The sequence below is a fragment of the Lycorma delicatula genome, chromosome 13 (genome assembly GCF_047948215.1).
Source record: "Lycorma delicatula isolate Av1 chromosome 13, ASM4794821v1, whole genome shotgun sequence".
Classification (NCBI taxonomy): Eukaryota; Metazoa; Arthropoda; class Insecta; order Hemiptera; family Fulgoridae; genus Lycorma; species Lycorma delicatula.
The window spans coordinates 16788524-16801266 of record NC_134467.1 but is presented as its reverse complement, the minus strand read 5'-3'; the positions used below and the strand labels follow the sequence as shown (position 1 = coordinate 16801266).

At 28.8% G+C, this 12743-nt stretch overlaps 1 protein-coding gene across 1 annotated transcript in view; it reads right to left on the bottom strand.

The window, feature by feature from the left end:
• Positions 1 to 12743, bottom strand: part of Ip6k (Inositol hexakisphosphate kinase) — a 251687-nt gene that overhangs the window by 20188 nt on the left and 218756 nt on the right. The window contains exons 8-10 of the mRNA XM_075381466.1: positions 11089 to 11168; positions 8800 to 8975; positions 3357 to 3562 (exon numbers count right to left, since the gene is read on the bottom strand). Of these exons, the coding sequence (XP_075237581.1) occupies positions 3357 to 3562; positions 8800 to 8975; positions 11089 to 11168 (462 nt within the window). The remainder of the gene's footprint in view (positions 1 to 3356; positions 3563 to 8799; positions 8976 to 11088; positions 11169 to 12743) is intronic.

Here is a 12743-nt window from a genome sequence, read left to right as displayed (position 1 = left end):
GTACAGCTGAATATCTATATTGTGGTAGGCTTTGTATACAATTCTGTAGCAATGTATTCAGCCCAGTGAAAAAAAAAAAATGAAATACCTTACTCTTAATTTTCCATAATAAGCATAGCATAAATAAAATACTTGTTATTGTTCATAAGGCCAAACAGATTTCAAGAGGAATTGTGTCTCATGCAGATCATCTACAATCATTGGACTGCAGGCAGGTAATGTGCACTTACATTCACACTCTTACCATAACCACACACAAATTCTTATTTATTTTACTTTCTATTTTCAATAAGTAACTACTCAATACCTACAGAATGCAACAGAAAAACTGCAAGAAACAAATTTTAATTTTTATGATGGATAGCACTAGTAAACAAAATGTAACTTTGGCTTTCAACATTTTATTTTCCTTTAAACCTTCCAAGAATAGAATGCAACCTTCCTTCTCAGAATAGAACTAAAGTTATTCCAGATGTAGCGCACAGCACTGTGAAGTTTTAATAAATACTGTTTATCATGTTCTCTTAAGATCTTTTTACATTTTTAGCTCTAAATAATTCACCTAAAACTTTACACATTACATAATTCTGGGGCATAAGTTTTACTTAAGAAATACTATTCTCATCCTTATCTGTGTTGATTAACAAAAAATCATTGATCAGTAATATGATATCCTGAATAAAAATAACCAGTTCTCCTAAGAAGTTATTTGTGTGAGATGAATATATGAACTATTTGGAGAGTTAAAATACTTTTTTGGATGTACTTTCAATACAATCTTAGCATAATTTCATCAATTTTCTATTACATATTGAACTTTTTTATTAATATTTTTACAGATCAGAATTTACTTGATCCCTTCTCTCCCAATGGTATTCCATGGATTCCAGCTATGTACATCAATTTTTTTTTTTTTTGTCTTCTTCAGTCATTTGACTGGTTTGATGCAGCTCTCCAAGATTCCCTATCTAGTGCTAGTCGTTTCATTTCAGTATACCCTCTACATCCTACATCCCTAACAATTTGTTTTACATATTCCAAACGTATTTTTTCCTTCTACCTGTCCTTCCAATATTAAAGCGACTATTCCAGGATGTCTTAGTATGTGGCCTATAAGTCTGTCTCTTCTTTTAACTATATTTTTCCAAATGCTTCTTTCTTCATCTATTTGCCGCAATACCTCTTCATTTGTCACTTTATCCACCCATCTGATTTTTAACATTCTCCTATAGCACCGCATTTCAAAAGCTTCTAATCTTTTCTTCTCAGATACTCCGATTGTCCAAGTTTCACTTCCATATAAAGCGACACTCCAAACATATACTTTCAAAAATCTTTTCCTGACATTAGGGTTCAAATACATCTCTGTATTTGAACCCTAATTTTTTTAAAATGCTGAACATTTTATTCCAGTCTACGTTATCGAATGCCTTTTCTAGGTCTATAAACGCCAAGTATGTCGGTTTGTTTTTCTTTAATCTTCCTTCTACTATTAATCTGAGGCCTAAAATTGCTTCCCTTGTCCCTATACTTTTCCTGAAACCAAATTGGTCTTCTCCTAACACTTCTTCCACTCTCCTCTCAATTCTTCTGTATAGAATTCTAGTTAAGATTTTTGATGCACGACTAGTTAAACTAATTGTTCTGTATTCTTCACATTTATCTGCCCCTGCTTTCTTTGGTATCATGACTATAACACTTCTTTTGAAGTCTGACGGAAATTCCCCTTTTTCATAAATATTACACACCAGTTTGTATAATCTATCAATTGCTTCCTCACCTGCACTGCGCAGTAATTCTACAGGTATTCCATCTATTCCAGGAGCCTTTCTGCCATTTAAATCTTTTAATGCTCTCTTAAATTCAGATCTCAGTATTGTTTCTACCATTTCATCCTCCTCAACTTCCTCTTCTTCCTCTATAACAGTATTTTCTAATTCATTTCCTCCGTATAACTCTTCAATATATTCCACCCACCTATCAACTTTACCTTTCGTATTATATATTGGTGTACCATCTTTGTTTAACACATTATTAGATTTTAATTTAATGAGATTTAATTAGATTTAATTTAATTTTGGATGTACATCCAATGGAATCCATATTAAGGATGTAACAATTTTTTAATTTAATGTATCCTTAATATCACATACAATTAGGTGATACCAGCTCTATCTAAGAAACTATCTGGAAACCGTTTCCCAAACTATGGCTGTAAAAGATAAAACCAACCTACAGCTAAAGTGATTTTAAGAGAAGTTAAGCTAATCCTGGTCTTCTAATCTGCGACTATAATCATCTGGACTTGATTGATGTCTTTTAGGGGGGAGTCAAGACCAAAGTCCCGGTAGGGGATCCTCTTGGAGACTCCCCCCAATTGAGGCATAAAGCATTCAAAAGACCGAGACCTGGCCCCTAGGGTGGGGATGAAGATTTCAGGCATAAAGTAAAAGATCCAAATGGTGGGCCTTGCCGGATGTTCAGCTGGTGGACAGGAAGGCCCATTAGAGTTAAAGGATAGTTCCTTGGACTGTGTTATATTTAACAGTGGGTCTGGCTCAGTGGAGGGGACATAAAAAAAAATCTTCTAATCCAATATAGTATATATATATAGATTTATCCTTTTGTTATTACCCTTAAATAAAATCGACTAACAAGTTACCTTCTTCAAGTACGACTTCATCAATCAGTTTTGTGTTTGATATACAATTTTAATTTGTTTAATAGAACTTAATTTCATTAATGTTTAAAGAAAAGACAAATATTTTTTTACAAAAATGTTAAAATTATACTGTTAAGTGATTAATTATAAATAAAAAAAAATATAAATAAAATAAATATACATATTCAAGTACATTAAAAAAGTAACTCACCTGTAAAATATAAATAAAATTAAAGAAAAAAATCAAAAGCAAAAAATGTTGAAACTAAAAAAAAAATAAAACAAAAACAAAAAAATACAAAATACATTAAAAGAAAAAGCAAATTATTATATTTTTTGATCAAAAATATTTTAAATTTAAGATTTAATTACTTTCTTCATTATAAATAAATCAGTACTGTTGATACATAACAACTAACTGTCTCCTTATCATCTCAGGAAAAACTAACATCAATTCAATAATATAAAGAATAAAAACGAATATTTACAACTATATTTTTTTATATTACATTAATAAACATGCATTATCACAGCCTTTATCATTTTTTTCTTTTGTTTACATAAAAGAGTTAACTTATTGGGATAATCTAATAAAAATTTAATGAGGTGATGATTAAAAGAGCAATATTAGATTTTATTTAATAATAATTAAAAAATAAAAATTTATAATTGTAAAAATAAACATGCAACTTACCATGAATAAAATCTATAACTGCTTTGTTTTTCAATAACCCTTCTTAATTTTTCCAATCGTGATATAACTTTTAGTATCGCATGTTGTCGTAATGAATAACCATTATGAAAGAAACGGTACAAAGCACCTTTAAAACCTTCTTCATCTAATTCACGACCCCAATATTTATCTCTTTTAGTATAATGATCAGTATCAGCTTGGTAAACCTAAAACGTAATTAATATATAAAATACAATCAATATAAAAGTTTTATGTAACATTTTATTACATTTACTTTTTCGATCCGTTAGTTGTATAATGAAATAATAATATATCAAAGGATATTAATAAAAATATCTTGATAAGAAAGAAAGAATGGAAGACTAAGAGACAAAAATGAATAGAAAAAAAGGTTAGGTTAAGTTTCCTAATCTAACCTAGCATGAATAATCAATACAAATGATGTGACATCAATCTAAACATTGTTGTTATAACAATCCAATACTATGAAATGATGATAAGAAAAAATAAAATTATCATCCAAGAGGTGCGCACTAGTAAATTTTCCAGTACAGGAATGTTTTGTGTATTATAGTATACCGTAAGAATATGATCCACAACCAAAGGTGGCTGGCTACATGACAATGTTATGAAAAATATACATTCAATTTTGATATTTACATTGAAAAGAAATAAAACTTACATTTTTTATGTCAAATGTTTAACTTTTTTTCATGAATTAAACATTTTTACAACTAATTTTGATGTTGTTTGCCTATATGTTTAGGCAAAAGCAGTGCCCTTTGTCATACATTATATAATAAAATAATATCTTTCATTATGAAACATAACAATAAATATTTAATGTTAGAATAAAACTTAGGCCAGACATTAAATTAAAACAAATTTTATGTTAAAGGACAATTTTTTATTTCTCCCAAAAAGTAGTACTGGAAAGGCCGTTCTGACACCAGTACATCCCTGGTCATCCAATTATATAAATATGCCACTTTTATTTAAAAAAAAAAAAAATTCCACTTAAGCCTTATCTGTAAGCAACTTTACTATCAGACTGTAAAAGGAACTTCTCAAAAAAAAAAATGAACCCACACAATTCACTGCGTTTGATAAGATGTAAAAATTTTCTTCTTTCGCCTTCTAAGAACTACACTAATATTGTTTCAATCCCACTTTTCTTTTCTTTATATTTCCTTTATCATCTTCTCTATTAAGACTACTGATATTTCTGATCTTTCTCTTCTACTGTAGGAACCCGTACGTTGTTTACTAATTAAACAATTTTTTTTTTTATCAGGCAGTCTTTTTCTGAATATTCTTCAGTTTTTCTTTCATTTCTTTAACATAACCAATTGAACTTTTGAGATGCCAAAATTTATTGAAAAGTTTTTTTGTTTAATCACTGTGGATCCATTCAAATTATCTAACCTAGGAAATGTAATTTTGTCTTTGAAATGGTCGTTTCTAAATGTTTATTTATTCATAGTGTTCTGCCATTAGGACATATCCCATCACAGCTGCTGCTATCCACCTTTTTCTATCCTTTGCTAACCTCTTAGTTTTAACATATTCTCCCTTTTCCATAATCCCATCCATCATTTGAAATCTCTTCCTTCCTTTTGCCTTCCTTCCATTTATCAAGCCTTTATCTATCGCATCCACTAATAAACAACTTCTTATACAATGTCCTAGCCAATTCCTTTTCCTATTCAATTATGTTTAGCATTTTCCTGTTCTCTCCGATTCGCCTTAATACTTCTTCACATTACATACATAGTCTTGCCATCTGAAATTTATCATTCTGCACCACACCCACATCTCAAAAGCCTCAGTTCATTTTCTGTCTGGCTTCCTCATCATCCACGTTTCAGCTGCATAAAACATCACACCCCAATTACAACATTTCATTAATCTCTTCCTTAATGCTAAGTTTTCCTCATCATCCACGTTTCAGCTGCATAAAGCATCACACCCCAATTACAACATTTCATTAATCTCTTCCTTAATGCTAAGTTTAACTTTTAACACAGCAGTTTTCCCTTCTTATTAAATGGCTGCTTACTTCTTGATACTCTTGATTTAATTTCTACTGTGCAAATCATGTCATCAGTTTGTTATAAAGCTCCGTAAGAAGTGAAATTTCTTCACCTGCTCTAAAACTTAATTTCCTATCTTAATTTCAATTCTTTCCTCTTTTTCACCTAACACCATACATTTTATCTTCTTTTTGTTGATCTTCATACCCTGACTTCAATCGCAAACTTCATTTAAGTACTGTCGTGTCATCAGCAAAACATATACATTCTATTCTTCTTCCGATCTTTATTTCTCTTTTCCCATTCAGGTAGCATTTAATTATTTCTTCCTAATATATACTAAATCTGGAAGATTCTAAATCTTCTTGATTTTTATATATTTCAATTTTTGATTTTAATCTATAACCTTCTTCTGTCTTATCTGGTCTATGTATATTTCTCAAAATCAAACTCTAGAACATTTCTCAAAATGCTTCAAATCTATTTGCCAACCAAGATGATTTGACTGGCAAAGCCAAGTACCAAACTGGTAGTCAATTTCTTTAATGCATATTTTAAAATAGTGATCACCATAATTAAAAATAATTTCAATGATTCTATTTTTGGGTTAACTAGATTAAATCAACATTATAAAAAGAAAAATAACACAAAACACACATCTATATTAAAATAATATATTTAATAAGTGCATAGATTATAAAACGAAAATAAAAAAATTGAAAAATATTTTTCTAAATTTTCCCATTAGATGTATGTATATAAATTTAAAAATGTAAGCTGGTAAAAAAAAAAACAAAACAAATAACTTGAATAATATGTCTAAAAGTATAAAATGTTTTTTAGATGAGTAATATATTTGATTCTTATTAAATAAATCTTTAGCTGATATAAAATAAATATATGATTACACTACATCAATTTTTCATTTTACTTTTATCTATTTCTATCTAACGTCAATTTTGTTCAACTAATATTATTACTATTATTATATTCTTTTTTTATAAGCTTCTTTTTTATTGATTTAACCGACATTATCCTTCCCTTATTTTATATAATATATCCCCTCCACTACCACATTACAGTCTTTTTTAACTTTTCATGGCCATTGATTCTATCTATATAAAATTATAATTATATTAAAATACAAAATGAAAAGGTGGTTCAAATATACAAAAGAATTTGTTTAATACACATTTAAATATAACTCTCTTTTAATTTAAATACTGACACAGTTCAATGTACTTTAAAAAAAATCGTTAATAAACATATATATATACCATCTTACTATTATATAAAGAGGAAGAGGTTTTTGGTTTGACAATAATTTCTTTAAAAGTATTTTTTAGCATACTTATATGTAAGTATTTCTTACTGTATACAGTACAAAAAGAATACTTTATACTTGTATTAACATATTATTATTACACTCTCTCCATCAAGTGAGTCATACAATTAATGACAACTTTATATGAATAAAGGTTATCATAATATTTTATTTGAGTTATATTTATATGGACTAGTAATTATAGTTGATGATGTTTACTCCCCTACAAATTATAATAATTTAGTAATTGCTTAGTCATTATATGTATTCATAGAATAGCTATGTAATTTTTTTTTCATACTGTTGACTAATATTCAATATTAATGTTTATTTTTCCCTTTCAATAAAATTACTTAGTTTAATTCATGGCATGTCCCGGTACGAATGGTATATTTGTTTCCTTATGTAATGTGTGGTGTGTTAGTTGAGGTCTTGAGTGTAATAATAAATTCATGTGTTTTTTGTTAGCAGATTTTTTTTTGCATTGGCAGAATCTAAATCCACCATTAAGAATAAAAAAAAGTCCTAAGTCAAGCTCGAGAAATAGTTAATAATGTATATGATTTTATGAAGAAAGAAGCTATAAAATTAGAAGATGACAAACATTTAATACATATTCAAGAATATGGAGAAAGAACTACTGCTGCAGCTCATAGGATTTCAACATCAAAAGTTCAAAAACTCTGAGAAGAAAACTAGGATTTTCTTAAATCTAAATTGCAGTTATATTGATTCAGCAAACCAAAAAAATATAAACAATGTTCAAAACCAGTTAGTGGATTATACAGATCAAGGTGTGGTAAGAAGAATAATTAAAGAATTTCACACAAAACATAATAAATGGCCTTCATTAATAAATAAATTATAAGAACTTTAAAAGAGAATTCAATTTAAAGGTTCTAGAACTATAATAGAAGTAATCCTGAAAGAATTAGGGTTTAAGTTGTGTAAAACTGATAATAATAGGAAACTTTTGATTGAGAAAGAAGACACCTGATGGAAGAGGATAGAATATTTAAGAAAAATTACTGATTTTAGAAAAGAAAATTCTTCGATTGTTTGTTTAGACAAATTGTATATTTAAACATCCCATTTGATGATAAAATCTTAGTTGGATGATAGTGGTACAGCAATAAAAGTGCCGATTTATAAAGGTGACTGCTTAATCATAATTCACGCTGGAAGAGAAATGTGGTTCATTCCAATGCAATTTTAACTTGGAAAACGAGTTTTTTGACAGCGTCAACAACAATAATTTTATGAAGTGGACATCTGAAAAATTAATTCCTGGTCACCCCTCTCCCAGTCAGATGTTATCAATAATATTCCATACCTTCACTTCTAGAGAAGCCTCCAAATTCAAATTATAGGAAAGTGGAATAATTAATTGGTTAAAAAGAACAATATTCCGTTTAATTAAGCAATGTTAAAACTATAAATCAAATAGAGATTCAAAAATAAAGTACCATTTTGATGAACTTTTAAAAAGACATGGGCATCAGGTTCTGTGACTTCCACCTTACCAAACTAATTACATAATAATGAACTATAACTAATAAGATATGAAAATAGTAATACATTAAATATGCATAAATAAAAGTAAAATGATTACTATTGTTGTTCTATTAGATGAGGCAATACAGCTATATTCATTACCAGGTGGAACTGGTAGCATATGAAAAACTTTCATGCCCAACAGGGATTCAAACCCAGGACCACCGCTCTTTAATTATTTAATGATACTCTAGGTAGTTATTCCCTGATAATTCTTTGAAATAATTTTTTTTTTTTAGTTTTCTACTTGCAAAATTTTGATTTATTGATTGAATTGGGTTTATGTTGTTATTTTTTAAATGTAACTTTAAACTTTAATTTATATGTACAGTATCTTCATCATTATTTAAATGCTTTTAGGTCACATTCCAATTTTGTTAATTCCTGTATCCCTGCTACATATTTCAGTATATTTAAAAACATATTACAATTTGAATAAATCAATATTTTTACATTACTTCCCCAACAGTTTTGAATATTTAAACACGTATAAATTGTACTATATATATAGTAAATAAAAATTTATTTTCACCTGCATTCCACAAAGTCGAACACCTAATGAAGCTGAAGTACTTGCAGCACATTTAGCAATCTGTTTAGATCTCTTTTCAGCTGATGCATCATCACCATGTTGCCTTGTACCCATTTTTAAATCTAATATACAAGGATGAGTATAACGGGATGTAATGTTTTCTAAAAGAAGAAAATCTATAAATTTATATTAAGGAAATACATCAAAAAATTATATAAAATTATTTTTTTTTTAATTATTCAAATGTAAATCCGACTTAATCTGAGGTAGTCAGAAAATTAAAATAATAATAATACTAAAAAATTAACTATCTCCCACTCATAATTTGTATGTAAAAATTAAAAAAGTATAACTAAAGAAATAAATATATTTGGAGAAAAATCTAAGTGAAAAATGGCTGACAATATTGTTGTTTCGGCTTAAACTAAAACCGAGTTAGGAAAAAAAATGGTTTCAATCAATTTATATAGTTTAAAACGTATTAAAAATTGCATTTTGTAATGCATATTTATATCATTGCTGTAAGCAACATTACATGTTTGTACTACCCATTTTAATTGGTGGGATTTCAATTTTCTTTTAATTAACCCTTTTTTTATATCTGTTTTTCTTTAAAACATTCTTATAACAAACTTTTTTAACGTTTAAGTTGATTTAAATAGTTTCTTAAATTCCATGCCATTAAAAAATAAATAAATACAAAAAAATATATAAATTAAAGATAAAAAAAATTTATAAACTATTATAAAATAAAATAATAATGGCAAGAAAATTAAAAATATAAAATTTAAAGTATTACAGAATTAATTAAAATAAATTAAAATATTTTTAATGAAAATAGCTATATAAATATGTTTTTTTATAATTTACCAGTTATGAATAAGTTAAAACTCCAGTATAACTATGACTGAATGCCTGCCTTAGTAAAACGATCAAATATACTTAGCTGAATGTAAATGTGAGTGTTTTGATTCGACTCTATATATAAACATCAGTCAAATGTATAGCTTTAAACATTTTAAACAACAGTTTTATAACATTTAATATTATAGAATAGAAAACAAAACATATTTATTACTTTTTTCTGTCTAATCTCCCTGAAGTTCTATACATTTTCCCAACATATAGAAAAAAATAGTATGAGAATATATCACAAACCTACTGTGCCACGAATTACTCTACATTGTTGTCGATATAGAATCCATATCCTCCCAGTGGCTCCTTCAATGTCCCAAACAAAAATAAATTGCAAGTGGACAAACTCTAGATTTACAAGGAATGTCCTGAAGTTTCGCAGTTAATTTCATCCAGTTTATCACGAGTAATAACGGCTGTATGAGCCTGGCATTGTCAAGAAGAGAATTACATCTTTGACCGGCTGATGACACCTCTCACTTTTTTCATAAGCTGGCAGCAGTATACAGCATTCACAGTCTGAATTTCATGTAGAAAATAGATGAGCAATATGCCTTTCCACTTCCCATTAAAGCCCATCAGGGCTAGGAATGGGGGGATGGTGTGGTGACTGTAAGCGACACAAGGCGGGTATGTCTTCCCCTATGGTGTTGGGATGTGCCTTTCCATTTCTAAAAGACAGTTTTGAGGAATTTTCTAGTAGATAGATCCGTTTTGCCCTTTATACAGCAAGGCTGTTCATCTTCATTTTTGTGGTACTCCACAGTCACCAATTTTGGCTCGGGAGTGTAGTGATAGGCCTATGTCACATCATGTGTAACTATTAATGCAAAAAAATAATTTCACTCTTCTTGGAATGATTCAAAATCCTTCGGAAAATTTCCTGTCGACCCTGTTTCTAATTTTGGGTTCAAACCTCCTAGAATATAATCCCAAATCAAAGACAATTATGTATAGAAAATGGTAGGTAATATTAATTCATACCATCAATAGATATTATTTTCAAAACATTAAAATACACATAATAATGTAGGAATATTGAATTTAAACTACATCATATTTGTCAAACAACTGACGGTTGATACTTTTACTATTTATTTTATCTTTATTTATTTAATACCAGGTTACATAATAACATAGTAAGGAGGCATTGTGTCAACAATATTCAGCAGAGATTCCAAGGCATCCCTGTACGCAGTCAGATGTAAAAATACAATAAAAAATTTAAATCATTGGTTTTAAGAAAAATGAAAAGAAAAATAATTACATACTGTTTTTATTTAAAGATAGTTACAATTAAAAAATAAATTGTTGAGTATCATAAATTACAATTTTTTAATAATAGTTATAATCTAGCAATAAAAAAAAGGATACATTGCTTGTTTGCTGTATCAGGTGGAGGTGGTGAAGTCATTACAATTTCAGTTGCATTTTTATTACGATGGACTCTCATTCTGAAAAATAAAATACAATTATAATTATATTAAATTAAAGAAAAATAAGTAAATATTTTTTTTTTTAAATAATAAAATAAAACTATAATAAAATAATAATTACAATATATGTACAATAAAAAGTTTTATAATAATACCAAACAAAAAAAGTTCAGTAGATTGAGAAAACACTTACCGGTACTGAGTAAGCCGGTTTTCGCTCACTTACCGGTTTTCTTTTAGCCCACATCATCGGCTCTTAAAAAAATTATTACAAATTACATGTTAAAAGAGAGTAGTATATTATACTTTTTCAATTATTAAATAACTACCCTTCACCATGATTAACAGTAGAATCAATTTATACGTATACAGGGTGATTCAGGAGGATAAGGCAATACTTTGACAACTCATTCTAGAGGCTAAAAATAAGAAAAAAGTTCATGTAAACATAGTTTCGAAAACGCTTCGTTAGCGAGTAATACAAGGTATTACAGGGTGTGTAATAAACAACACAGAGAATGTACATCAGTGGTCTGAAGAAAACCCACATGGTACAGTGGAAACAAATTTCCAGCAACGATTTTCAGCATGGCGTGGTATTATAGATGACCAATTAATTGGTTCTTACATACTACAACATCATGTCACAGGGAGAAATTATCTGGAATTTTTACGTAATGAATTGAATGGAAAATATCCCCTTAGCAAAACGAATTGAAATGTATTACGGACTTGATGGAGCTCCTACACATTTCACTAATGAAGTAAGGCAATGTCTTGATGAAAAGTTTGCTGGTAAATGGATAGGACGTGTAGGGCCGGTTAATTGGCCACCGAGATCCCCATATCTCACTCCGTTGGATTATTGTTTGCGGGGATGGTTGAAAAATGAGTTTTACAAGCAAAAAGTAGACACATGCGATGAACTGATTGCTCGCATTCTCAACGCTGCAGCTATAATCAAGGAACGCAAAGATACCGTTAGACTGGCGACACAAAATCTAGTACAACCGTTGAAAAGTGCATTTAACACAACGGTGGCATTTTTGAAAGTTATTAAACCACATTAAATACTACTTGTAAGCAGCATTTTATCATTATCATAAAAAAACAGTAAATATTCTTTCTTCCTCCAGTTATTTTCTACTGTACATAACGAAAATGTTTTTTCAATCTTTTAAAAATTAATCTGTTTTGTTGTCAATAAAAGTCTACATGTTTAAAATTTTATTTGTTTTCTGTCGACATTATTTACATCAATCTTCTTATAATTAAATTCTCTACAATTTATGTTTAAAAAATGTATGATTTATCGCCAATTTAACAACGTTATTGTATGTCAAACGTAAAAAAATGTGTTTTTTGACCCTATTTTTGGGATTTTACACGGGATATCATAGAAACTAAGAGAGATACAGTTCTGGGACCTATTTTTTTCGATTTCCCAGCTCAAAAACCATTACAAAACAATTGAATTTGCCCTTAATTGACCTTCCCAGAATTTCAGAAAGCCTTAATTTACCCGGAGGAACTGAAACTCGGGCGAAATCTTTCGCTCTGCATAACTCGCTAACGATGCGTTTTCGGACCTAT